This window comes from Arvicola amphibius, chromosome 13 (genome assembly GCF_903992535.2).
Source record: "Arvicola amphibius chromosome 13, mArvAmp1.2, whole genome shotgun sequence".
Taxonomy (NCBI): domain Eukaryota; kingdom Metazoa; phylum Chordata; class Mammalia; order Rodentia; family Cricetidae; genus Arvicola; species Arvicola amphibius.
Window position 1 is genome coordinate 60254126 of NC_052059.1, and position 27926 is coordinate 60282051.

The following is a 27926-nucleotide window of genomic DNA, read 5'->3' on the forward strand; positions in this document are numbered from 1 at the left end:
GAGAGAAGGGGGCCTAGAAAAGGAAGAAAAGGCCAAACCAGGCCACAGAAGCAGGCAGAGCCCAGAAATGAGTTAACTCTTTCCTTGTCACACCTTCCGTGGGAGACAACGGGAACTCCATGCCCACAACCCTCCATGGGCCCCCCACTACCTACACCAACTTTGGCCTGCTTGGCATGTAGGGTTCCCTGAGGACAGAGCCTGGTCTTTGTCACTTGGACCTGACCCAGGCTGACCCAACGTTCTCAGTCCCTTATCATGTCCTAAGGACCTTGAAACCAGGCAGTGACATATTAGGCCATAGGCTAATCTTGCAGCTTGCACACAGGGGCCTCAAGTGACCTCCAGTGACCTAGCTGCAGACAAGTGGCTTGCATCCTCTGAGGGCAACCATTTGACTCAGCCACCTGCAGATGGGAATGCAAGGTTGGCTCAGGTCCCTTCAAGCATACAAGATCTAAGACCCCTGGAGGATAGTGTGTGTCCCTGAGCCCATGATGGGGCAATGGAGTATCTTAGGGGGCTGGTGACCTTGGGAGGACACCACATCAAAGGCTGAGAGTGCTGTACCCAGAGAAATTGACCGCTGAGTGTCCTACCCACAACCACACTCTAGAGCTATATTGAGAGGTGACAGTAGATGGGGCGGAAGCTGGGTGTGAGGGTGTAAGGAAAGCCAGGGTAGGGGAGTCTGGCTTTGTCTCCTGAACACAATGTCTGCTTAGTTATAACAGCCATGGCCTGCTACAGGCCTAACACCTACGGCCTCTGAGAAATGGCAGCCCTGGAGGACAGGAAGGATCTCTAGGGTTTGAGTGCTTGAGGGTGCCACAAAGAAGGCATGTGAGCATAAGGCCCAGGAGGGTTAGAAAGGGGTACCAGAGTTCTACCTGACAAGGAGAAAGTCTGCAGAGCCCCCACCCATGGAATCTGGAGCCTGGGGCCAACGGGTATAAATCTCTGGGCCTGCCAGGCGCCCCAGCCAGCCATCCCAAGCAGCACCTGCATCCTCTGGCAGCTTGGAGGGGCGGAAGGGAGCAACCCCTCACTTACACCCCTCCTCCCTCAGCCCCAGGATTAACACCTCTGGCCTTTCCACCCTCCCACCTCCCATCAAGAGTAGAGGGTTGAAGGAGAGGAAAAACCTGTGTGTCCAAACATGGGAGTGCAGATCTATGCATCAGTATGTGTAGAAGCGAGAAAGAAAATCTGCAGGCTTAACTGGGTTAATGTGTAAAGGTGTGTGTGTGTGTGTGTGTGTGTGTGTGTGTCTGAAAATGGGCATGGATGTGCAGTCGTTCAGTTCTGTATGCGAAGCTTACTAGTCTGTGTGTGTAAATGTCCAAGGCAGAGTGAGGTAAGTCCCTCCCATAGTTTATAGAGATTGGATGATGGCCTGCATGTCGGGGAGAAGCAAGAATAGGATGAAGACTCCATATGTGTCCCAAACCGAGGGAGCAAGGCCTTTGGAGGATAGCTGTCTAGAGACATGGGCAACAGAGACCATAGACAGCATCTGTACAGGGTAAGAGGAAGAGAGAGAGGAAGAGAGAAGGGTGGGAGAAGGAGAGAGAGGGGGGAGGAAGGGAGAGAGAAAGAATTCTTTTACTAATGAAGGGAAACTGAGTCTTGCACCCGAACAAGATGCCCTCCCTGAACATCTTGACTCTGACCCCTGGGATCTAGCGCTGTGGAACTCCAGGTGTGAGAGAGTAGGAGATGTCCCTCAGCCTGGAGCTGTGGAGATAGCCAGGGTGGAAGGGGAGGGGAGGAAGCCTGTGAGCTGAAGGCAGGGGATAAATATTAGGCCTGCGAGAGAAGGTGACCCTCACCCAGTGTGCTCACTTCACCCTTCAGCTTAAAAATAACCGAGGTAAGGGCCATGTGCGTGGGGAGGTGCGACAGTCTGGTCTCCCCTCCTCTGCCCATCGGCCCTTTGGGGAGGAGGAATGTGCCCAAGGACTAAAAAAAGGCCCTGGAGCTAGAGGGGCTAGGGCAACAGACCTTTCATGGGCAAACCTTGGGGCCCTGCTGTCCTCCTGTCACCTCCAGAGCCAAGGGATCAAAGGAGGAGGAGCCAGGAGAGAGTGGGAGGGAGGGTCCTCCAGATGGACTCCAAATTTAGTCAGCAGGCACACGAAATGGGATATAAAGGAACCGGAGCCTTGAGAGCCATCAGACAGAGATTTCTGCAGCCCAGGTAAGAGGGAGTTTAGAGTGGGGGCTCTCCAGCCACACCAGACTGTCCCCAGCTAGGAGGAAACCATCTTCCCTGGAGATCTATCTGCTAGAATGGCCTTCCATCAGTCTGGGAAGTTCTCCCTGGCAGGGGTTCCACAGGAAACATCAGATGCCCGGTTCTCATTCTCCCTCCTGGGCCTGCTTTCCTTATCTTGGCCTTATCTTCCCTCCTGGTCTTCAGCAAGATTTGCCTTGACCACGTTTCTCTGCTGTCTCTCTGCCTTGCCTTCTTGTATGTTCTTCCTTTCCCACCCATTTCTCACTCCCCTTGCCCCCTTCTCGTGTTTATCTTTCCTTCCTTTCTATGTCACAGTGCTGGGAATTAAACCCAGGGCTCACATATGTTAGGTAAGCAGTCTACCAATGAGCCACAGCCTCAGCCACGCCGCGTCCTTTCTTATCTGCCTCACTCTCTCTATCTTGGCCTGTTCTAGCCTAGTAGGACTCGCCGCCTGCCCGCCGGCATCTGCTGTTCTTCATCCTGCCTATTCTTTTTTCTGTCTGGCTGCACCTCTGTGGAGCCTCATCCCAGCTGTGGTTCAAATTCTTCAGGATTATCTGTGAAAAGATTAACCAGGTGAGAATGCCCCCAAGTTTCCCCTGCAGACAGCAGGTCATGATTCTTCCAGAAACCAGGCCACCAGACCTCCCCCTCAGTAGCCCAGCACCCTCCCATAACAAACTCTAGCTACTCCTACCCCATACAGACCTCTTGCAGAGAGCCTCCTTCAGATGACTACAGACAGGGCAGACAGGTCGGGGAGGCAGGCACTTTACATGGGGCAGTGGTGGCAGATCCTTAGGAACTGGCACAGAAGAGGCAGCACAGGGGTGGGGTAGGAAAGATGAGGCTACACCGAAGCCTGGCCCGCACCAGGAATGACAGACCCTTCCCATTTCCCCCATAAGGGTTTCAGACTGACAAGATGACGGATGCCCAGATGGCTGACTTTGGGGCAGCGGCCCAGTACCTCCGCAAATCAGAGAAGGAGCGCCTAGAGGCCCAGACTCGGCCCTTTGACATCCGCACAGAGTGCTTTGTGCCTGATGACAAGGAGGAGTTTGTCAAAGCCAAGATAGTGTCCCGGGAGGGGGGCAAGGTCACTGCTGAAACTGATAATGGCAAGGTATGTGCACCTGTGGCAAGCCAGGGGTGGGGTGGGGCAGCTTTGGGAGAGGGGACAGGGTGGAGCCACCTATAGTGGGATCTAAGGCACCTGAGAATGCCAAGGTATGTCCCCTTGAGAGCCCCAGGATCAGAACCTTCTCAGGAGAACCTAAGCAGGTACATCACAATGTAACCCAAGAGAAGCTCTCTTGCCAGAAAGGATGGATGCTGTCTTCCTCCTCAGGGAGGTCTGTAGATTAAGGACCCAAGAACGGCATTAAAGACAGACCTCTGTTCTGGCAGTTGCATCTTTCCTGTCTGTGCCTCAGTTTCCTCCAAGAATCCCCTCTCTCCAATTCCCTTCCCCTAAACCAAGAGCAGATGCAGTCTCAGATGGGCATTAAGAGCAGAACTTTTGAGCCCAGAGCTGAATCCTAAGGCCAGCGATGTACCTAAATGCCCCTTTTCCCTGGTTTGCTGGGTCTACCCATGACACTCTCACCCTGTCACCAGCAGGGCTCAGAGCTATGTGCCTCACAGGTTTGCTTCACAAGGATGTGTGGATTGATAGCTACAACCCACAAAGGTTTCTAATCCATCCTGGTTCAGCCCACTCCGGCCACTATGAAAGCACATCCTCTTCCTCTGTAAAAACACTTGGATCCCTATTACCAGATGCTATTGGCACCAAGGCATAGCAAACTGATATCAATCGAGCCCTAACTGTGACTGATGAGGAGTGCAGAGTTGGGGTGTGCTGCTTTCCCATAGGGGGAAAGGTTTTCCTTGAGCAGCGGTGCCCTTGAGAACTGTGTCCAGGAGAGACAGCCCAAGAGTCACACATGACAAGTGGACCCTGATTTTAGAGCCGCTAGTCCCCAGCTTTGCTTTTATATATTTAAAACATGGGAGCAAAAGAGAGATGGTCACTGGATAGGGACAGGGTTGGCAAGAGAAAGGAACTCTAGAATATGTTTAGGGTGTAGGCAGGAAACCACCTGGGGCCCGAGTCCTCGTGGAGTTAGGGGCAGGAAGCTGGGACCCTTGTCTTCTAAGAACTAGGGGAATGGTGGCATGTCAGAGCTGTGCCCTAGGAAGAGAAAGATCTGACAAGAGCCCACGGGAAAGTGGTCTCCCATCCCCTCACCCATTCTCCTCCTCTAGACGGTGACCGTAAAAGAGGACCAGGTGCTGCAGCAGAACCCGCCCAAGTTCGACAAGATTGAAGACATGGCCATGTTGACCTTCCTGCATGAGCCGGCCGTGCTGTACAACCTCAAGGAGCGCTATGCAGCCTGGATGATCTATGTGAGTGGCTGCTTCACACTGCAGAGGCCTACACAGGCCAGAGGGCTCACAAACCCAGATTCCTCTCACCCAGCTGATGTAGCCAGGGACGCCTCTGACCTCCCCCCCCCCAGCCAGGCCTAGACTCCCCTTATCGACCACACCTGTCTTTGTCTCTGCTCAGACCTACTCAGGCCTCTTCTGCGTCACTGTCAACCCCTATAAGTGGCTGCCAGTGTATAACGCTGAAGTCGTGGCTGCCTACAGGGGCAAGAAGAGGAGCGAGGCCCCGCCCCATATCTTCTCTATCTCTGACAACGCCTATCAGTACATGCTGACCGGTGAGCCTGGTGTCCTGGCCTGCCTCCCCTCACCCCAGCCCCCACCTAGCCCCAACCCATTGTGGCTCCTCTTCTCTCTTCCAGATCGGGAGAACCAGTCCATCCTTATCACGTGAGCAAGCGCTGATCTTCCACAGGGGTTTTGGGTGGGTTTGTCCAGGATGATTCTTGGGGTGCAGATGGGAAAGGGTACTTTCAGGGTATAATTCAAAGGTATGGGACCTGGTCTCTTCTTAGAAGGCAAACGTTATGTAGTGCTGGGCTCTGGTGGCCAGGGCTAGGACAGAAAGGGCATGGAGAATTCTGTATGAACAGTAGTGGAATTCCTGGGTTCTGATTGTCCCTTGTTGCCTCAAGTGGAGAATCCGGAGCAGGGAAAACTGTCAACACAAAGCGTGTCATCCAGTACTTTGCCAGCATTGCAGCCATAGGGGACCGCAAGAAGGACAATCCCAGCGCAAACAAGGTGAGCATGGGCCACAGGCTCAGCGGAGGAGCTGCGGGGTTGCGAGGAGGGCTTGTGGGATTAGTGCGGAAGATCTGCCTGGCAGGACACACGTGTGGCCTGAAGACTCATTGTCCATCCAACCCTACTCCTGAGGAGCAGTGTGGGCATCCGGCCAATCAAAACCGTCTAGAAGTGAATGGAAGATGAACTCCCAAACTTCTGCTCCTTTCACAGGGCACCCTGGAGGATCAGATCATCCAGGCTAACCCCGCCCTGGAAGCCTTCGGCAATGCCAAGACCGTCAGGAACGACAACTCCTCCAGATTCGTGAGTGATGCTGGACCACTACCAAACGGTCTCATCCGAACTTGTCAAGAAGTTGATGGCAGTTCTGTTCTGCCAACAGTCAACATATTTGGTTGATTATATCGCACCTGGGTTTTGATATCATTAAGTACACGTGTGTGCACATACACGCACACACATGCACATACACATGCACACACACACACACATGCACACACACACACATGCACACACACACACACCCTCCTGACCCATTCTGGCTCCTTGAGTTCTGGGAACCCAGGAAAGAGACCCAAACTCTCCAGAGGTGTGGCAGAGTAGATTTGGGTCATATTTGAAATCTCTTACGAACATTTTCAACATTTCTTCCCTTTTTCCCACACCCTGGGCCCAAAGGCCCGAATTTCTACATGCTGAGTAAGTCACCAACCTCCTTGAGCCCCACGCCCTTCACTTGTAAAACAGGGGTAATACCAGCTGCCTTACAGAACACTGGCAGGATGGGGTGAGGAGAAAGCCACAGAGAGGGGCTATGACCAAGAACAAGCCTGGTTGCTGTTTCCCGCCCAGCTTCTCGCTGGTGTCTGGGCATGAGCTGCTGTCTCCTAGTTTTGCTAATACTAAACTACAACATAAATACTTTCTAGAATCATCCAGGGCATTCTAGGTTGGGCTGACTTCCAAGATGTGAGTCCGTATTTCTGACCAGCGCTTTTACTCTGTCTGGTCTGCCCACAGGGGAAGTTCATCAGGATCCACTTCGGAGCCACTGGAAAGCTGGCTTCTGCCGACATAGAGACCTGTGAGTACCGCCATACCTGCTCCCGTCCCGCCGTACAGCCACATCTCCTCACTCCCTCTGTCCCTGCCTAGATCTCTGCCTGCCTTTTGGTGTTAGTATTCTTTCCTGAACCAGTCTTTCCCTGGGATCTTCACCGTGGTGTGGGAGCCTCTCTCTCTGATCCCGCTCTGTTGCTGACTGGCCTCTCTCCTCTCACCTGTCTGTCCTCCTCGCTCTCCTTTCCTCAGACCTTCTGGAGAAGTCCCGGGTGATCTTCCAGCTAAAGGCTGAGAGAAACTACCACATCTTCTACCAGATCCTGTCCAACAAGAAGCCAGAGCTGCTGGGTAAGGCCAGCCTGACCATTGCCTATGGCCTACCCAAAGGCTCCCGTGGGCTCCTCCCCTGGCTCCTCTTTCCTCTGCTCCTGTCTTCCTCCTCCCTATTGGACGGCACCTCTCTGAATGCGTTGTCAAGTGCCTTGCCCCTCCTTTTGACTTTCCTCTCTTGCCTGCCGTGTTGTCTTTCTCCCCGTTTACTTCCTCCTTCTCTCCACACACTTCTCTTTGGTTCACTGTCATTCTTCTTCTTCCCTTTCACTGTGGCCTTGGGGCTTTTTGCTTGCGTGTTTTCATTTCTTTTGCATTCTCTCATTGGCCCTCAATGACTGTCCTCTTCTCTACCTCCCCCCCCCCGTCCTATCTTCCCCCAATTCTCCTCCATTCTCTCCTCCTTCCCCTTCTCTCCCTCCTTCTCCCCCATCCCCACCTTGCCCTCCCTACTTGGCACAGACATGCTGCTGGTTACCAACAACCCCTACGACTACGCCTTCGTATCTCAGGGAGAGGTGTCTGTGGCCTCCATTGATGACTCCGAGGAGCTTCTAGCCACCGACGTGAGCGAGGCAGCTGGAGATGCCTTTGGGGGTTCTGGAGAGCTCCTGGATGTCCCTCCACCCAACCCCCATGTCTCTCCCTCTGTCCTAGAGCGCCTTTGACGTGCTGGGCTTCACGGCAGAGGAGAAGGCTGGTGTCTACAAGCTGACTGGCGCCATCATGCACTATGGGAACATGAAGTTCAAGCAGAAGCAGCGAGAGGAGCAGGCGGAGCCGGACGGCACAGAAGGTGTGGGGGAGGTGCAGTGTTAGAACCCTAGGTGCTGCATGGGCTGAAGAGGCCTATTGATTTTACATGCAGAGGACAGTCACTGAATCCTCCATGCTGTGCCCAACGGTTCACTCAACAAGCCTTACGGACTTAGGCTGGCAACAAAGTCGTTTGAACTATCATACAGAAAGTAGGGGGAAGCTGGGAGCAGTATGAGATCAGTAGACAATGTCTTCATCCAGGGCCAGGCCCTGCTTCCGTGTCTGCTCTTCAGTAAGGTCCCAGGCAGGCTGGAGGAATGGAGGCTTGTGAATAGAGAGAGGGAGTGGCAGATGTGGTGGGACGAGGCCTTGGAAAGTGGACCCATGGCCACACTGATCAGAAGTTAATTGGGACAAGGAAAGGAGGCACCGAAATCACTTCTACTGTCCTTGTCCATCAGATGCTGACAAGTCCGCCTACCTCATGGGGTTGAACTCAGCCGACCTGCTCAAGGGGCTGTGCCACCCTCGGGTCAAAGTGGGCAACGAGTATGTCACCAAGGGGCAGAGTGTCCAGCAGGTGTACTACTCCATCGGGGCGCTGGCCAAGTCAGTGTACGAGAAGATGTTCAACTGGATGGTGACCCGCATCAACGCAACCCTGGAGACCAAACAGCCACGCCAGTACTTCATAGGTGTCCTGGACATCGCTGGCTTTGAGATCTTCGATGTGAGTCTGGGAACCCTGGCCTGGGACGCCACTTGTCCCTCACCCACTCACTCATATCTTTGGTCACGTGTGGAGGGTCAGCTGTGGGCCAGGCCCAGGATAGCAGTGGGGATCATATAGTGACAGAGCCAGTACCTTCTCTGCCATGACCTGAGAGGGAAACAGCTATGCCTGTGCTGGGCTCTGTGTGGGGCAGGTGTGTGGCACAGCCCTAGGCTGGCCCCATGGCCACTCAGACCCTCAGTCAGCCTGCCTGACTGGCTGTCACACCCTCCAGTTCAACAGCTTCGAGCAGCTGTGCATCAACTTCACCAACGAGAAGCTGCAGCAGTTCTTCAACCACCACATGTTCGTGCTGGAGCAGGAGGAGTACAAGAAGGAAGGCATCGAGTGGGAGTTCATCGACTTCGGCATGGACCTGCAGGCCTGCATCGACCTCATCGAGAAGGTGTGCCATGCTCCTGAGCTTTCTTCCCTGACAATCCAGACAAAGTCGTAGTTCCATCTTCTCCACCCTCAGGAAACTACAGTCCCCAGAATCCCAAGCTGCTTCCCAGACCCAGCTTTACCCACTGTGGTGAGGTCACAGGCACCTACAAGTGCTTTCTTCTTTCCTCAGACGTGGAAGAAAGCTTCTTTTCTTTTTTCAGTATAAGATGGTCACCTCCCAGGGACTCCTTACCCTTTTCTGTCACATAAGAGACATCGTTCATGGAAGGATCCTAGACAGAGCCTGGAAATGTCTGTGCTTCCTGCTTGCTAAGAAATAACCAGTTTCTAGCCCATCTCTCCTGTGCCATGGTGACTGCCTGCAGGGTGCCTTGCTCTTTGATACAGGCCACAGCCCAGCGTCTGACCTGCATGCAGTCAGTCACTATCCTCCAAAAACAGGAATTTCCCACAAGCTGAGTCATTGCTTGGATTATAGACCAAGGTTCTCATCTTCCAGGGACCACAGACTTCCCTAAACTATGAGAGAGGCATATGCATCTTTCTAGAGTAGTAGTTTCCAGCTTCATCAAATTCAAAAGAATCCTAGCTCCAAGGAAAGCCAAAGCATACATTCTTTAAAGGAGAAAAGGGTTTTCAGAACCTAGATGCCCCCCCCCCCCAACCAACTTTTGAAATGCTGCTGACAGGGATCTGGTTGCCCCTGTAGCCTAGTTCTGTGGACACGTATCTCTCCCTAGCTTGAAAAGTAGCTTGTTTCTAGTCTTTGCAGACCTTGAGGGGAGTCATTAGGAATGCATATCTATTTTGTTATTGGGGGGGGGGAATTATGTGGGGTAGCTCCAGATGCAATTGGATATAGGTTAATTAAGAATATTATCAGTCAGCCAGGCGGTGGTGGCGCACACCTTTAATCCCAGCACTTGGGAGGCAGAGGCAGGTGGATCTCTGAGTTCGAGGCCAGCCTGGTCTGCAAGAGCTAGTTCTAGGACAGGCTCTAGAAACTACAGGGAAACCCTGTCTCAAAAAAAAAAAAAGGATATTATCAGCCAAGCAGTGGTAACGCATGCCTGTAATCTCAGCACTTGGGAGGCAGAGGCAGAAGGATTTCTGTGAGTTCAAGGCCAACCTGGTCTACAGAGTAAGTTCCAGGACAGCCAGGGCTACACAGAGAAACCCTGTCTCAAAATAATAATAATAATAATAATTATTATTATTATAGTAATTATAATAGCAATAATAATAGTAAAATAATAATAATCATCATCATCATCTTCCTATTTGGGGCCAAGAGGCTCTGCCCAGGCACCCTCATTGACAATGGAGGTTTGTAGGGTCTTCCTGTCAGGGTGTGGGACTCCAGAAAACTGGAAGTGTAATCGGGAATTCTTTCTCTCCTTGCTCTGTACTCTCAGCCCATGGGCATCATGTCCATCCTGGAGGAAGAGTGCATGTTCCCCAAGGCCACAGACATGACCTTCAAGGCCAAACTGTACGACAACCACCTGGGCAAGTCCAACAACTTCCAGAAGCCTCGCAATGTCAAAGGGAAGCAGGAAGCCCACTTCTCTTTGGTGCACTACGCTGGCACCGTGGACTACAACATTATGGGCTGGCTGGAAAAGAACAAGGACCCCCTCAATGAGACGGTGGTGGGTTTGTACCAGAAGTCCTCCCTCAAGCTCATGGCCACACTCTTCTCCACCTATGCGTCTGCCGACACTGGTAAGGGAACAGCCCCTACAATGGGCTACGGAGTTTCCACAGGTGTGGGGTCCAGAGGCAGCAGCCAGGCCCCACCAGTCCTTCTGCACTGGCCTGCACTTTCCCCTACCTTGTGCCATGGATATTGGAATGCATGTCTGTCTCCTGAAGACTGGGAGTAGCTGGAGGTCAGCAAGGGTGGCACACACATTTCCGTCGGACGCCCAGCACCGAGCAATGTAGATTTTAGTACACATTGAGAAGATCGCTGAGTAAAGGGTCGGACAGATGAGCCTCCAGAGAACGAAGAACAGGTGTGGTTTGAAATGACTACAGTGAAGGAGAAAAAGAGTTGAAAACGGAAAGAGCTTGAAGGCAGGGTTAGGAGAGGGGAAGGCAGGGCAGTAGTAGTGTCTTCAGAACTCCAGCCTTCTCTTAGCCTGCACTCTCCTTAGCTTCTGGAGGCAGCGACTTCCACCCTCACGGAAAATAGCTTGCCCAAGTCACACAACCCCTGAGGACCAGAGCTCTGCCCTTGCCCAGGAGTGCCTGTGTTTTTAGGTTCTTGCTCATGGGTCCTTCTCATGTTGTTAGGCGACAGCGGGAAAGGCAAAGGAGGAAAGAAGAAAGGTTCATCCTTCCAGACAGTGTCTGCTCTCCACCGGGTAAGGACCCAGAGATCGCAGAACACCTGGAGTGGGTAAACCCGGGCCTCTGTCCTGATGCTCTGTGTGTGAGAAGGGCAGAAGCCAGTTACATGATCATTTTTTGGTATTTCAACACTACATGAAATGGAACTCACCCTGCTTCCTTTGGGTGGTCCTGGTGATGGAGCCTCTGTAGCCCATGGCTCAGGGGCCCAAGGGCAGGTATGTAAGGTTCCTGATTCCCTCACTATACTCATATCCAGGAAAATCTGAACAAGCTGATGACAAACCTGAGGACCACCCACCCTCATTTTGTGCGCTGCATCATCCCCAATGAGCGAAAGGCGCCAGGTGAGCCATGGGGAAAGTTTTAGTCAGGGGAGGCTGCCTGGCATCCACTTACCCAGAGACTGATTCCCCTCTGCCCTGTTGCCCCAGGGGTGATGGACAACCCTCTGGTCATGCACCAACTGCGATGCAATGGCGTGCTGGAGGGCATCCGCATCTGCAGGAAGGGCTTCCCCAACCGAATTCTTTATGGGGACTTCCGGCAGAGGTGGGTAAGGGGTGCCCAGGGGCTCAGGGAGCCAGGGGTGGGCTGCTTTGCTGGGAGTGGGGGCCCATGGTGGCCCTGGAATTCTGCAGGCAGAACAGACCCACACCCACCCAGAACACAAATAACTCTGAGAACTTCCCTCCCAAGGTACCGCATCCTGAACCCAGCAGCCATCCCTGAGGGCCAATTCATTGATAGCAGGAAAGGCGCTGAGAAGCTGCTGGGCTCCCTGGACATTGACCACAACCAGTACAAGTTTGGTCACACCAAGGTGAGTCTAGAACTCCATGGAATGGGTGCAGAGCAGGTAGCCATACTGAGTACCGCAGCTGAGACGGTTGCATTCCCACAGTCAGACCCAGAATGCACAGGTGGTGGGTACCTGGAAGCTCACTGAACAATCTTCCACCCACCTCTACCCTGGTCACCCTCCCTTGAGGCTGGACCACGCTGGTTCTACCCACTTGCCCACAGGTGTTCTTCAAGGCGGGGCTGCTGGGTCTGCTGGAGGAGATGCGTGATGAGAGGCTGAGCCGCATCATCACCAGGATCCAGGCCCAGTCCCGAGGCCAGCTCATGCGCATTGAGTTCAAGAAGATGGTAGAACGCAGGTGAGAGAAGTGGAGGGAAGGGTGTCAGGTGAGAGGCAGGTCAGCAGTGCTGAACAGTCAGAGGATCTGGTCCAGATCTTGGCTCCGCCACCTTGCTAGGGATTTAGACAAGTACATCTACTCCAATAGGTTTCATTTTGAACTACTGTTTTAAAGGCTCCAACGACGCATCAAAACACTGGATTAAACCGGGTGGTGGTGGCGCACGCCTTTAGTCCCAGCACTCAGGAGGCAGAGGCAGGTGTATCTTTGAGTTCGAGGCCAGCCTGGTCTACAAGAGCTAGTTCCAGGACAGGCTCTAGAAACTACAGGGAAACCCTGTCTCGAAAAAAAAAAAAAAAACACTGGATTAACAAAGAAGTCTGACCTAATACTTGTAGATGTATAAACTGGTATAGGATTTTGAAAAACATTTTATTCTCTTTTTAATGTATGTAGTTTTTCAGTTAGATTCATTTATGTATGGGGGTGCTGTGTCACATCTATGAAAGTCAGGGTCCAAGGGGTCACACAGGTCTGCAGGACTGCAGCTTTTACCTGCTGAGCCAACTCACCAGCTCTTATTCTCTCTTTCTCTCTTAAATAATGTTACATTTATGTGTTTATTTTGTGTGTGCCCGTGTAGTGGTATGTGTGCATGTGTGTCTGTGCATGAACCATGGCGCATACAGAGGTCAGAGGACAATTCACAGGGGTCAGTTCTCTGCTTTTCCCGTGGTCAGTTCCAGGGACTGAACTCAGGCCATGAGCCTTGACGGCAAGAGTCTATGCCTGCTGGGCCATCTCACCAGCCCTGTTCTTTTCTTTGAAATTGAACTATCAGATACTTTTAATTTTTTAAGCTTTTGACAAATTCATAAACACACACACACACACACACACAAAATGCACCGTGATCATATTCACCCATTGCCCCTCCCCCAGCACTACTGCTGACCCCTTCTTATTCCTAACTAGTCCCCTCTTGCTTTCATGTCTTTACTTTTTTTAATCAGCACATACTTCTCCATTCCACTCCTGAATACCACCCCGCAGAGAAACCCCTTCACATGCACCCATGAGACAAAACGCCAGTTTTCACAGAGGTCTTAACTTTAAGAGCAGACACCTAGAGACAACCTCAGTTTCCCTCTAAAGGGGAGTGGCTAAATTGTATTCTGGCCACTTGGTGAGATACTATAAAACAGCGAAAATGGCTAAACTTCAATTACATGGAGACAACGCATGTGAACTTTAAAAGCATAAGTCACTAAGGGAAGAAAAGCAAGTCATACAGCAGACATTCAGTAGTACACGGTAGTTATTTACAAATATTTACAGAAATATTTACAGTTATTTACAGAAATGCATTTTATTTATTTTTTTGGTTTTGTTTGTTTGTTTGTTTGTTTTGAAACGAGGTTTCTCTGTGTAGCCCTGGCTGTCCTGGAACTCACTCTGTAGACCAGGCTGGTCTTGACTCACAGAGATCCTCCTGCCTCTGCCTCACAAGTGTTGGAACTCAAAGTGTGTGCCACCACCATCCCACTCAGAAATGCATTGATTCAAGCTACTTGTGTATGTTGTTGAAATGTTTGTTTGAAGAAGGTAATGAGGAGCTGGGGAAATGGCACAGTAGGTGTTTACTGTACAAACAAGAGGACTTAGGTTCCGTCTCCAGCAGTCACATGAAAAGCCAGGTGTGGCTGCATAAACCTGGAACCCCAGCAATGTGGGGTAGAGAGACAGGGGGATCACTCAGGCTGGCTGGATACCAGCCTAACCGAAATGGTGAATCCCAGCTGCAGTGTCTCAAGAGAAGAAGGCAGAGAATGACAGAGACACCTACTGTCCTCCTCTAGCCTCTAGGCACGCATGGGAATGTACACCCACACGTGTCTATATACAACACATGCACACACACGTGTCTATATACAACACATGCACACACACGTGTCTATATACAACACATGCACACACGTGTCTATATACAACACATGCACACACACGTGTCTATATACAACACATGCACACACGTGTCTATATACAACACATGCACACACACATGTCTATATACAACACATGCACACACACACGTGTCTATATACAACACATGCACACACACGTGTCTATATACAACACATGCACACACACGTGTCTATATACAACACATGCACACACATGTGCAAACTTTAAAAAATCGAGACCATGTTTCACTATGCATTCAGGGCTGGTTTGGAACTCACGATGTAGAGCAGGCTGGCCTCCACAGCAATTCGCCCTCTTCTGCCTCCTGAGTGGAGATAAAAAGTGTGCACTACCACACACAGAAAAAAAATTTAACTAAGAAAATGAAAACCAAGATGGACAGCAGCAGTGACTGCTTCTGGTAGAGGCTCGAGAAGGGTAGAAGGAGGAGCACGTCGCTACCTTGACGTCTGGAGGCTCCATCTCTTGCTCACGGGGTGGGTTCCCAAGCAGTTATTTTGTTTTTATGCTTCATGACATATATATCACAGGCATTCTGAGATGTAAAATGTCACATAATCTGTAACTTATTCGAAGGTCTCCTGAAAAGGAAACATTGAGCCCAGTAGACAACTCTCCCTTTTGTTGAAATCACCAGGTCATGAATCCCCATTCAGTGTAGAGATCTTGGTTTGGGAGGACTCACGGGGGTGAGGCTACAGTGCCCCTTGTCCTTGGTGTCCACAAACTTGCGTAGGTAGAGGAAGCCAAAGCAACTGGTACCATGACTGAGGAGACTTCCTTCTGGTGTCCTGCCTAATTCCGCACTTTCTCATCAGGGATGCCCTGCTAGTTATCCAGTGGAACATCCGGGCCTTCATGGGGGTCAAGAACTGGCCATGGATGAAGCTCTACTTCAAGATCAAGCCACTGCTAAAGAGTGCAGAGACAGAGAAGGAGATGGCCAACATGAAGGAGGAGTTTGGACGAGTCAAAGAATCACTAGAGAAGTCTGAGGCTCGCCGCAAGGAGCTGGAGGAGAAGATGGTGTCCCTGCTGCAGGAGAAGAACGACCTGCAGCTCCAAGTGCAGGCGGTGAGGCCCCATAGCCACTGTTAATTTCCCCACCCCACACTTTGGTCACACTTCCCACAACCCCACACCTCTCTGTACCAAGAGTGCACCATCTTGTCACATGAAGCCACATACTTTCTCTTCCCTCTCACTCTGTCTCCTGGACTATTGCCCATCTCATCTCCAGAGTCTGAGAATGCAGAAGCTTCACCCTCTAAAAGACCCGGAACCCTTCTTCTCTTTAATCATGAGCTTCTTCTCTCCCTCCTCCCCCAGGAACAAGACAACCTCAATGATGCAGAAGAGCGCTGTGACCAGCTGATCAAGAACAAGATCCAGCTGGAGGCCAAGGTGAAGGAGATGACCGAGAGGCTGGAGGACGAGGAGGAAATGAACGCTGAGCTCACGGCCAAGAAACGCAAGCTGGAGGATGAATGCTCGGAGCTCAAGAAGGACATCGATGACCTGGAGCTGACACTGGCCAAGGTGGAGAAGGAGAAGCACGCCACAGAGAACAAGGTGAGGCCAGCTTCCTCCGGGTCAGCCCAGGTCTCCTGGAGATTTCCAGACCAGAAGATGGGCCTAGTTGGTAGCATCTTTATAGGTGTCTCTGGGATGACATCTTTTGACTCTAAAAGCAATGCGATGAGTTTTTTAAAACTTATTTTTATTCATTTTTGGGGGACAGGTTAAAAACCTGACAGAAGAGATGGCTGGACTGGATGAGATCATTGCCAAGCTGACTAAGGAGAAGAAAGCTCTGCAAGAGGCCCACCAGCAGGCCCTGGATGACCTGCAGGCTGAGGAAGACAAGGTCAACACTCTGACCAAGTCTAAAGTCAAGCTGGAGCAGCAGGTGGATGATGTAAGTAGCAAGAACCAAGTTCCCCTTCTCTGAGATCAAGACTTCATAGTTGGTGCCCATAGGTGAGGAGTTCTTCCCTCGGCATCTAATGTCTATAGCCCCGGGGCTTTCCCGTTGCCTGTGGTTCCTGGTCAGTCATCTCTGAGTCCTTTGCGTCTTCAGGATTTCTTTGCAGGCTTTAGTACCAACCTCACCAGACTTCAATTTTAAGACATACACTGTGGGTTTCGGCCTCTCCAGCGTTTATTCATTTTATTCTGTCCACCAGCTGGAGGGATCCCTGGAGCAGGAGAAGAAGGTGCGCATGGACCTGGAGCGAGCCAAGCGGAAGCTGGAGGGTGACCTGAAGCTGACCCAGGAGAGCATCATGGACCTGGAGAATGACAAACTTCAGCTGGAAGAAAAACTCAAGAAGTATGACCTGTGGTGGGCAGGAGGGACTGACGAGGGCGTCTGGCCTGGTAACCATGGTACAGAGTGCTGTATTTCCACCGGTTTGGTTGCCCTGGGCACAGTGGAAGGGAGAGCCACCAGGCTGCTCCCCTTCACTGTTAGGTCCAGGACTGGGTTCTGGCATAAAGCAATAAAAGGAAACAGGCCCAGTGAAAGAAAGATCACCAGACCCATGTCCGTTCCTCTCCAGGAAAGAGTTCGACATCAACCAGCAGAACAGTAAGATTGAGGATGAGCAGGCCCTGGCTCTTCAGCTGCAGAAGAAGCTGAAGGAAAACCAGGTGACCTTCCCCCCAGTGTGGCCAAAGGGAGTCAGAGCCTGGAGGCTGTGGGGGCTGCTTAAGGTTCTAGACAACATCTGGGACTCCAGGCAGCCCAAGACCCAAGCATTCTTCAATGCAGAAACACTGGCCTTCCCACAACTGAGTAAGAATATGTCATCTTCGCGAAGCTGTTTGAGGAAGAATCATACCTAGAAACAGGGCTTCTTTTTCCCAAGATGCACTCTGCCTGTTGGCCTTTCTGTTCTGGAACAACTGAGAGGGCTCCTCTGATCCTCTCTGCTCCCCCTCTGCACAGGGGTGAGGCAAGCCCCCACAAAGCCCCCCCCCCATAGGCTGCTTCGTTCACAGTCCTTGGGTACTAACCTCAACCACAGCCTAGCGCCCACAGGCATCCTGGAGTAAGTCACCTATCCTCCCTTATAGTCAATGTTCTTCTCGCTGTACTATGGCAGTAAGGCTGTAAATGAAGGCTTACCCACATTCATGAGTGGTTTGTTCTCCCATCCTCTTGGATTAGCCAGAATACTGAGCCATCCCCGGGATCTTTGGCCTCTTGAAGACAGTAATGCTGCTATCCTCACCAGGACTTGGCTCTGGGATACAGCATCTCCCTCTTTAGTGTAGGCCCTGAGCGTCAAGTCCCAGCTTCTCCATCTTGAGAGTAGAAGTGTAGATCCCCTCTTTCCTACCCCAGGAGTCACTTTGTGGTCCATTAAAGTTGTCCATTACACCCCAAAAAATGGGATCCCCCAGATCTTTCCTACATATACAAAAGACCAAAATGGTAGGCAAGGCACTCTCTGATTCTAGCCAAGACCAAGACAAAGAAGGCTACAACAACAAGGTGGGGGTATAGAGAAGAGGGAACCTTGCAGGCACATGGCTGGCTTGGGAAGCAGCAATCAGGCTAGAACTCAGGCCTGAGCGTAGCTAAGGAATCCATGGAGAGTGAGGAATGCATTTGGTTAGACTTCAAGGTTAACTCAGATAACGGCAACAGTATTTGATTGCACCCGAGGCAGCTTGCTGCAGATGTTTATAAAGATATGAATACTTACTTTCCTGCATTATGGTTAGTGGAGCAGAGTCGGGTGAAACTGTGGATTCTTCGGGGTTCATAACTCATGAGGTCTCAGGATCCCCCTCCAAACACATATGCTCAGCTCTTAGGCTGCAGCTGCTCAAGATGAGACTCGGATGGTTTTAGGAAATTCTCAAAACTTTGGCATCAGATGAATTCCTAATGATAGACAGTTCAAGTTAGGGTGTTTAGCAGCACCCCTTGATTCTACTCACAGCTGCCATAGCATTCCTCCACCAAGTCCACATGATTGAAAAATGTCTCCAGGCATTGCCAGCTGTACCTAATGGCTAAAAACCAGTGCTAGAGACCTAGTACCTGGGAGTCTTTCAGAGTTCTGGGGACCTCAGTGGAGGAGTCCAAGGTCCGTTCTGAACCTCCGTGTCCCTGACTAGGCACGCATCGAAGAGCTGGAGGAGGAACTGGAGGCCGAGCGCACAGCCAGAGCCAAGGTGGAGAAGCTGCGCTCAGACCTGACCCGGGAGCTGGAGGAGATCAGTGAGCGGCTGGAGGAGGCCGGTGGGGCCACATCTGTGCAGATAGAGATGAACAAGAAGCGGGAGGCCGAGTTCCAGAAGATGCGGAGGGACCTGGAGGAGGCCACCCTGCAGCACGAGGCCACAGCTGCGGCCCTGCGCAAGAAGCACGCAGACAGCGTGGCCGAGCTGGGGGAGCAGATCGACAACCTGCAGCGTGTGAAGCAGAAGCTGGAGAAGGAGAAGAGCGAGTTCAAGCTGGAGCTGGATGATGTCACCTCCAACATGGAGCAGATCATCAAGGCCAAGGTGGGCCCTCTCAGCCGCCCCATCCTCTCCCCTACAGCTGTGCCTTCCTGTCCTCTCTGCCATCTCTTGTCATTCTTATTCCCTTTGTTCCCCATTGGCCTTTGCCTCCTGTCTGCTCTGCCTCTCCATAGCCTTCGCCTACATTTTTCTACTAATCTTTCCTTAATTCGTGTGCCCTCCAGACTGAGCCCCTTCTACTCTATGTCACCCTCCTGACTGTCCTCTGTGCTCCCTCCACCTCCCTTCCTTCCTCTGGTCTGGGTTCACACAGCTCCTCCTCCTCCCTGCCAGTCATAGCCCTTCCCACACTCACCTTTCATCTGCTCGTCACGGCCTGTAGGCAAACCTGGAGAAAGTGTCACGGACACTGGAGGACCAGGCCAATGAATACCGAGTAAAGCTGGAAGAATCCCAGCGCTCCCTCAACGACTTCACCACACAGCGGGCCAAACTACAGACGGAGAATGGTGGGTAGCCCTGACCGTCTCTTCGCCTGACCTTGGTAGAGCTTTGGCTTCCCTGTTCCGTGACCCACAAACCCGTCATTCCACCTCCAGGAGAGTTGGCTAGGCAACTGGAAGAAAAGGAGGCGCTGATTTCCCAGCTGACCCGAGGGAAACTTTCTTATACCCAGCAGATGGAGGACCTCAAAAGGCAGCTGGAGGAGGAAGGCAAGGTGAGGCCCAGGTGATGACAGCATGCCTGGTCATGACATTAACTGCAAAAATGCACCTGGAAACCAGAGATAGTCTACTCACCTATCTCCCTACTAAATGACCCTTCTAGGTCATTTAACAACTCCTTATTTATAAGGAAGAGAGGTAGGCATATGAAAATCACTCAAGGATGTTGAGAATCCATTTTATTTGGGTGAGTCTGGGCCTTGACTGAGTAGAGACAAGAACCAGAGGATAGGGAGGCTGGCTTTGCTCTCACCTCCTTGATGCCCACCTCTTCCCAGGCCAAGAACGCCCTGGCCCACGCCCTGCAGTCAGCCCGGCATGATTGTGACCTGCTGCGGGAACAGTATGAGGAGGAAATGGAGGCCAAGGCTGAGCTACAGCGTGTCCTGTCCAAGGCCAACTCAGAGGTGGCCCAGTGGAGGACCAAGTATGAGACGGACGCCATCCAGAGGACGGAGGAGCTGGAGGAAGCCAAGTGAGTCCTCTGCGGCTACCACCTGGATTTGCAAGAGAAAGGGGCGGGGCATCTTCTGTGAAGACAGGCAGAGTAGACACAGGAAAGGGTTCTGGAGCGGGAGGATAGAAGAACGGGGAGGGCGGGTGATCAACAGAGGCATCTGAGAGAACGCCTGACTCCTGCACACCAGAACATCCGGCTGGCCGACCCTGATGTATTTCCTTTGACGGGTGAGCTTTTGGCCCGGGTTATACCTGACACTCACGTATAAGACGAGCAAAAAGCTTGTTGGTCAGAGGACCTATCGTCATTCAGCCTGGGGAGGGGGGACTTAACCTGGTGGGGGGCACTGCCACCCAGATTGCTGTGGCAAGGGAGGGGGAGCCTGAGAAGCCTATGCTAGAAGACTCTGTCTTCTAGACTGGGGTTCAAGGATCTCAGAGAGCAGTGGGGAGAAACTGGGTTTTTAAGGGGATCGTGTCAAGGCCTTGTTGCCCCAAGTACAGTCACATACATTCCCCTGGGCAGGAAGAAGCTGGCCCAGAGGCTTCAGGATGCAGAGGAGGCAGTGGAGGCTGTCAATGCCAAGTGCTCCTCCCTGGAGAAGACCAAGCACAGGCTGCAGAATGAGATCGAGGACCTGATGGTGGACGTGGAACGCTCCAACGCCGCCGCCGCAGCCCTGGACAAGAAGCAGAGGAACTTCGACAAGGTGGGCTCACGGCGGGGCTGCGGGCAGTGGGCAGCGGGCAGTGGGCACGGGGCTGGTGGGGGCAGTGCCGGCTCAAGGCCAGATCGTTCTCCTTGGAGGCAGGGGAGGGGCCTGGGGCAGCTCTGGACCCTGTGCCCCTGCCCTGCAGATCCTGGCAGAGTGGAAGCAGAAGTATGAGGAGTCCCAGTCAGAGCTGGAGTCGTCCCAGAAGGAGGCGCGCTCCCTGAGCACAGAGCTCTTCAAGCTCAAGAATGCCTATGAGGAGTCCCTGGAGCACCTGGAGACCTTCAAGAGGGAGAACAAGAACCTCCAGGGTGTGTGGCCGAGGGGCGGGAAGGGCCACTAGGGCAGGGGAGGACCAAGTGTGATTGCACAGCCCTCCAGTATTGATCTTTCTGGTCCTCTGATCCTCAGAGGAGATCTCAGACCTGACTGAGCAGCTGGGAGAAGGGGGGAAAAACGTGCATGAGCTGGAGAAGGTCCGCAAGCAGCTGGAGGTGGAGAAGATGGAGCTGCAGTCGGCCCTGGAGGAGGCTGAGGTAAAGGGCTGGCTCTCCCTGCACCTCCCATTGTGTCCGTCCTTACAGGAGTCACCCTGATCCAAAGACAAAAATCTCTTGGCTCCCATTCTTACTAGAAGATCACGTACCCAGTAACCATTTACTGCCTCCAAAGCTGAGGTCTTCACACTGGACAATGCCACGGTCTGATTTTAGGGCAGGAGGTCTGCTTCCCAGTTGGAATCTGGCCATCATAATGACAGCTCAAACAGCTGGGGAGGAACTCAGGCTCCAGAGCCAAATGGCCTGGGTTTGAACCCTGGCGTGAGACTGTCTGCGTGCCTTGCTGTCCTCACTGGTAAAGTGGAAGTAATATATACACCTCATAAGACTGTGTATAATTATTATGAAGATGGAGCAAGATAACACAGTCAAGGATTTGTTATTATTAGCCATAGTAACTGTGCTTTTCTACGAAGCCACGGGGCTATAGAAACTTCAACCTTTTCTACTATTTTATTTTGGTGGGTCAGGACTCCTGCTATGTTAGTCCCAAAGGTCTAGTGACTGAGAAGACAGATTCTTTCCTTCTCAGAGGACAGTCCAGGAGTCAGGAGGTTCTAGGGGTCCAGTATTTCCTCTCCCACAGCCGTCTGGGTACAGGGCCTATCACCACAGCTCCTTTCTTGGTCACAGTCCTGGTTAAAGTCTGTCATCCTTTCATCCCCAACACCTAACCTAATTCAGCCCTGATTACCCATCTCCGACTCCTCTTCCCTTTCCAGGCCTCCCTGGAGCACGAGGAAGGCAAGATCCTCCGCGCCCAGCTTGAGTTCAACCAGATCAAGGCAGATATTGAACGGAAACTGGCAGAGAAGGATGAGGAGATGGAGCAGGCCAAGCGCAACCACCTGCGGGTGGTGGACTCCCTGCAGACCTCCCTGGATGCAGAGACGCGCAGCCGCAACGAGGCCCTGCGGGTGAAGAAGAAGATGGAGGGCGACCTCAACGAGATGGAGATCCAGCTCAGTCAGGCCAATAGAATAGCCTCAGAGTCCCAGAAGCACCTGAAGAATGCCCAGGCCCACTTGAAGGTAACAGGAGCCAGGGCTCTCAGAAGGTAGTGAGTCAGAGTGTGTGTAGTGCCCAGAAAGATGCTAAAAGATCTACAACCAAAACATTTTATCCTAATCTTGTCCGATCTTGGAAGCTAAGCAGGGCTGGGCCTGGTTAACACTTGAATGGGAGATAGTAACGGACAGGGAATAAGTGGGTTAACAAATATGAGAAGGTAGGAGCCACCTACCTCCTGGACCAGAGCCTCAGGACTAGAGAATAAACAATGAGATAGGTGTTTACCTTCCTGGTGACAAGAGGCTGTTGGATGGGATGGGTGGGGTGTGCCAGACCCAAAATGGGAGGTTTTGATGGCATACGATCTAAGCCCTTTCCCATCATACTTTCCCCACAGGACACCCAGCTCCAGCTGGACGATGCCGTCCATGCCAACGATGACCTGAAGGAGAACATTGCCATCGTGGAGCGGCGCAACAACCTGCTGCAGGCCGAGCTGGAGGAGTTGCGGGCTGTGGTGGAGCAGACAGAGCGGTCTCGGAAGCTGGCGGAGCAGGAGCTGATTGAGACCAGCGAGCGGGTGCAGCTGCTGCACTCCCAGGTGACTAAGTTAGGCCCTGTGCAGAAATGCACAGAGTGTCAGAACCCAGGATAATTTTAGAACAAGTCAAGCAGGATTGCAAAGTATCTTACTTCTTGGGTCCACTCTCATCTGTTGGTGGCAGCTGGGAGAACTGTTATCTTGAGAAAGAGCAATAGACTCAGAAGCTAAGTGTGTCATGACCAAGTCACAAATCTGGGCACCATGGACTCCATTTTGTCATCTGATAGTCTTGACCTAGAGGGAAGCCTCCAGCTTGATTTGTAAAGATAGGAGCTTGGGAGTTTAAAGATGTAGCTGGGGCTGGAGAGATGGCTCAGTATGTTTACTGCTCTTTTGCAAGACCTAAATTTGGTCCCCAGCACCCAAGTCAGGTGTCCCACAATGTCCTATAACTCTGACCCCAGAAGGTCTGATGTTTTGGCCTCTGTGGGCACCTGGACTCACATGTGCATACACACACACCCGGACTTTAAAAAGCATTTTTAAGAACTGTGACTACATCTTCTTGCCAGGCAAACTGTGCAGAGGATGCCGCTTTATAAACCCCCACTGTATCCGGCTCTACTCAGAACGAGTGGACCATATACTATTGCAGTGCTTTGTGTGATTTTGTTCCATAATTTAGCACATGTGTAAGAGATACCATCCCCTGACTGTACCCTCTCCTTTAGTCAAGTACACATTCCTCTAATTATAATCATTTCTAGTTATTGTCCCTTAAAATCTTTCCATTTCCCCTGGAGCACTACCCTGTTCCATACACAAACATGTATTACTAAAGCGCTCAAGGGTGAAACTCCAGACCTTGGAGTCTGGAGCCTTTCTTCAGAGCTGAGTAATTTCCTGGACCATATTCATTCCCATGGGGAAGGGAAAGTAAGGAATATCCTGGAAGCTAAGCTTGTTTAACTTTTATTTGTGTATGTACATGTATGTGCACGGCACATGTGAATATAAGTGTGCATGTGTGTAGAGGTCAAAGGTTGACCCTGGGCATCTTCTTCTCTCTTGAGAGAAGGGAGACCTGAGTGTGGAGCTCACCAACTGGCTGAGCACTTGATGAGCTTCATCTGCCTCTAACCTCCCGGCACAGTGTTTACAGATGTGCGCCACTGGGTTTACGGATGTGCGCTGCTGCCACACCAGCTTTCACATGGCTTCTGGGATCTGAACATAGGTCATGTCTGTGTGGCAGGTACTTCACTGACTGAGCCATCTCCCCAGCCTTAGACGGACGGCTACTGCTGCTGTGGCCTCCTCCTCCTCCCATTTGTCTTCCAATGACATCTTCTAGTTTTCTCTGAAAAAAAAAAATATGGAACCAAGCAATAAAGCATGTATCTGATCTTTCCTTTATTCATATCTAGAACACCAGCCTCATCAACCAGAAGAAGAAGATGGAGTCAGACCTGACCCAGCTCCAGACTGAGGTGGAAGAGGCAGTGCAGGAGTGTAGGAACGCAGAGGAGAAGGCCAAGAAGGCCATCACAGATGTGAGTCCCCTGCCTACCCACTCCAGACCAGCATCTCCCCAGCCTGCTCAGTGAGCCCACGGGGATCTGAACAGACCACGTGCCCCCTCTCCCGTGCACAGGCCGCCATGATGGCGGAGGAGCTGAAGAAGGAGCAGGACACCAGCGCCCACCTGGAGCGCATGAAGAAGAACATGGAGCAGACCATCAAGGACCTGCAGCACCGGCTGGATGAAGCTGAGCAGATTGCTCTCAAGGGTGGCAAGAAGCAGCTGCAGAAGCTGGAGGCCCGGGTTCGGGAGCTGGAGAACGAACTAGAAGCTGAGCAGAAGCGCAATGCAGAGTCAGTGAAGGGCATGAGGAAGAGCGAGCGGCGCATCAAGGAGCTCACCTACCAGGTTGGGAGAGCACACCAGGACAGAGCAAAGGCTTTCCTAGCCCACTTCTGGGCTCAGACAGGGCCCTTCTGGGCTGTGCCATCCCTCACTAAGGCCAGGGACCACTTCTCACCAGCACGTCTAGGTGCTCTCTGCAGTTTCTCTGACAGTTTCTGGAGCCAGTTCAGCTTGAACCCAGGAATTTTTACGTGAATAGAGACTCCTGTTTTTCCCAAACTATTTCACTTAATATTTCTCAGGGTTTGTTTGTTTGTTTGTTTGTTTGTTTGTTTTTGTATTTCAAAGCACTACAATGGATGTTTCAGAATAGTCCAGAAAATTGTTCTACCCTCTGCCAGCCAGACACAAAGAAATGCCATATGGCACTTTAGGAACAAGAGTCAGTTCATGGGGGAAAAAAGATCCCCTGTGGAACTACTGGAACAGCTAAGGGAAGCCAAGGTCTCAGAGCACCCTCTCAGACTGTCTGAGGGCTCCAATTGCACAGCTGACATTGGCCAGTGACTTGCTAGTGTCAATTTTTGGGAAGAGAATGTTAAGGAGATGGGTAAATTGGTCCATTTAAAAAGTGGATACAGCCGGGCGGTGGTGGCGCACGCCTTTAATCCCAGCACTCGGGAGGCAGAGGCAGGCGGATCTCTGTGAGTTCGAGACCAGCCTGGTCTACAAGAGCTAGTTCCAGGACAGGCTCTAAAGCTGCAGAGAAACCCTGTCTCGAAAAAACAAACAAACAAACAAAAAACAACAACAACAACAACAACAAAGTGGATACAAGAGGCATGGGGACAAAAGCGCAGCGGCATCCGAGAGCATCAAATGACATAGAGACAGGACTAACTCAGGGTCATCGGAGCCACTGGCCTTGCTGCCCAAATTCTGGCTTGTTAATCAGAATAATCTAGACATTGATGACACCAGCTTTTCTTTTGCTTTCTTTACCACTCCTCTTCTGGTCACCTTAGACCCACTGGCCAAAAGTGCCCGTGTTGCTGCAAGAGGACCTCCATTCACCAGATGGAGGCCAGCAGACCCTGTCCCTCCATACGTCCACATTAAGAAGTTCCCTGTGGCTCTGTGAACCTCCCTCCACTTACAGCACCCAACACTCATTAATTTTTGGGTCCCCGAGTAAAATTCTCTTTGATGTACAAAGAGAGACAGCATCCCTTGACAGCCACTGGAGGGAGAAGCAGCTGAGGCCCGGGGAGCAGAATAGAACGAGGGAGGGAGGAAATGATGATTGCTCTTGCTCCTCTCTCCCAAAACTGGCTTTTCCCTCCCATCCACCTTCAGACAGAGGAGGACAAGAAGAACCTGATGCGGCTGCAGGACCTGGTGGACAAGCTGCAGCTGAAGGTGAAGGCGTACAAGCGCCAGGCTGAGGAGGCGGTGAGTTGATAGTTTTCTCTCCCTCTTTGATCAACACACCTACTAGTGAGAGCCAGTATCTGCCACAGTGGGGCTTAGACGGGGTTCTGCTCTGGCCTTCAGGCCAGGCATTTATCCTGCATGTCTAGTATAATCAGAGCTATATCTGGTACCCCAAGTTCAAAAGCCAGTGCTTTATGAGCCCTGTGTCTGTCCACTCGTTGCTTAGAGCCCACCTATGTCAGGCCAAGCGAGGAGTAGGGACAGAACGGGGGCAGGTGCCGCTGAGGACAGGAGAGGGCCAGGAGTTGGAACTGGGACTGGAAGGGAGCCAATTAGACACAGAGCAACAGAGAAGAGATCTGGCTGGGCAGAAATGGTGGGTGCTGTGTGGATGAGCCCTGCTGTGAAGAAATCCCCCAAGTCTGCAGGCATCGATCTGAGGCACAACTGGAATAGATGTAGTGAATCTGGAGTCTGAGCAGGTATGCTAGGCAACATGGGTTGGTTCATTGCGGGCAGTAGGTGGCCGTGAAGGATCTTAAGCACAGAACCAGTTTGAGGAGGGTACAATACAGGACATCCCTGGGAGGGTTGTTGCAGGAGCTGGGTGAGGAGAGGCTCAGGAACACGAACCATGCGAATCTGGGAGTCCATGGTTCCTCTCACCCCATCCTCCAATCATCCCCTCCAATCCCACAGGAGGAGCAGGCCAACACCAACCTGTCCAAGTTCCGCAAGGTGCAGCACGAACTGGATGAGGCAGAGGAGAGGGCAGACATCGCTGAGTCCCAGGTCAACAAGCTGCGGGCCAAGAGCCGTGACATTGGTGCCAAGGTGGGTTCCCCTGAGATTTCTAGTCATGCTCTCACCAGGATGTCCCTACATGCATGATGCTCTGAACAGCTGTATGTATATCCTGCGTGCATTTAGACATGTGGAGTATAGGGAAAATGGAAACCTGAGGGTCCCACAGACACCTAAACCTGAGAATCCACTCTCCCACTCACAGCAGACCTAGGTCTGTATTCTAAATCACAAGCAACCCTATCGCGAGACTTCCGTTTAACCCTGAGATACCCCTATCTTTCCAAGGGTGTCTTCTAAATATTTATTTATTTATTTATTATGTATACAATATTCTGACTGCATGTATGCCTGAAGGCCAGAAGAGGGCACCAGACCCCCATTACAGATGGTTGTGAGCCACCATGTGGTTGCTGGGAATTGAACTCAGGACCTTTGGTATAGCAGGCAATGCTCTTAACCGCTGAGCCATCTCTCCAGCCCCCAAGGGTGTCTTCTAAAAGCCACCGAAATCTCTAGGGATTCCTCCCCAGGCCATCTTGCCCATGCCCTCATGCCTCTTATTACCTTTTCAGCAGAAAATGCACGACGAGGAATGATGCTGCCTGCAGAGCCTTTCTGTTGCCAGCCCACAATAAACACGAATACCTACCTGATTCTGCCTGTTCCCTCTGTCCTTTCTACCAGCGGTCTATCTAAGGTGGGAATTTCAATGGCCCAGGAGGAGGGTGGCCACAGCCTCTGTATCAGCTGTGGGATCAAAAGCACTCCATATCTGTGGAGGAAGACCAGAAGAGAAGTGAACTGCCCTGTCCCGGGCAGCCTAGCTATGGTTCCAGCATCGTCAGTTGAACAAGAAGTTCAAAAGTAGGAGAAGCAAGAGCCGGGTGCAATGACCCAAGCTTGTATTCTCAGGAGGGTGTAGGAGGTAGAAGCAAGAGGCAACCCAGCTAGAAAGCAAGTTCAAAGCCAACCTGGGCAATGTGAGACCCTACAAAAAAAAAAAAAAAAAAAAAAAAAAAAAAAAAAAAAAAAAAAAAAAAAAAAAAAAAAAAAAAAAAACC

The 27926-nt window shown here is 51.7% G+C and overlaps 1 protein-coding gene across 2 annotated transcripts; it reads left to right on the top strand.

Annotated features, from left to right (window-relative positions):
- The first annotated feature begins 3167 nt into the window (after positions 1-3167).
- LOC119799779 (myosin-6) lies at positions 3168-27461 on the top strand. Of its 2 annotated transcripts, none has more exons than XM_038309645.1 (37): positions 3168-3368; positions 4514-4657; positions 4821-4977; positions 5062-5089; positions 5335-5443; positions 5660-5752; positions 6470-6533; positions 6761-6859; positions 7304-7407; positions 7499-7637; positions 8062-8330; positions 8608-8778; positions 10196-10505; positions 11079-11149; positions 11395-11482; positions 11570-11687; positions 11835-11958; positions 12162-12298; positions 15085-15340; positions 15596-15838; positions 16008-16184; positions 16453-16598; positions 16828-16918; positions 18398-18787; positions 19128-19254; positions 19345-19463; positions 19749-19945; positions 20456-20639; positions 20788-20953; positions 21054-21178; positions 21925-22233; positions 22611-22814; positions 24185-24310; positions 24412-24687; positions 25981-26076; positions 26758-26892; positions 27438-27461. In XM_038309645.1, the coding sequence occupies exons 1-37, from the start codon at positions 3168-3170 to the stop codon at positions 27459-27461; spliced, it is 5817 nt and encodes a 1938-aa protein (XP_038165573.1). The 2 variants fall into 2 exon arrangements, with proteins under 2 accessions (XP_038165573.1, XP_038165574.1); XM_038309646.1 differs by having other exon boundaries at positions 27441-27461.
- The last annotated feature ends 465 nt before the right edge of the window (positions 27462-27926 follow it).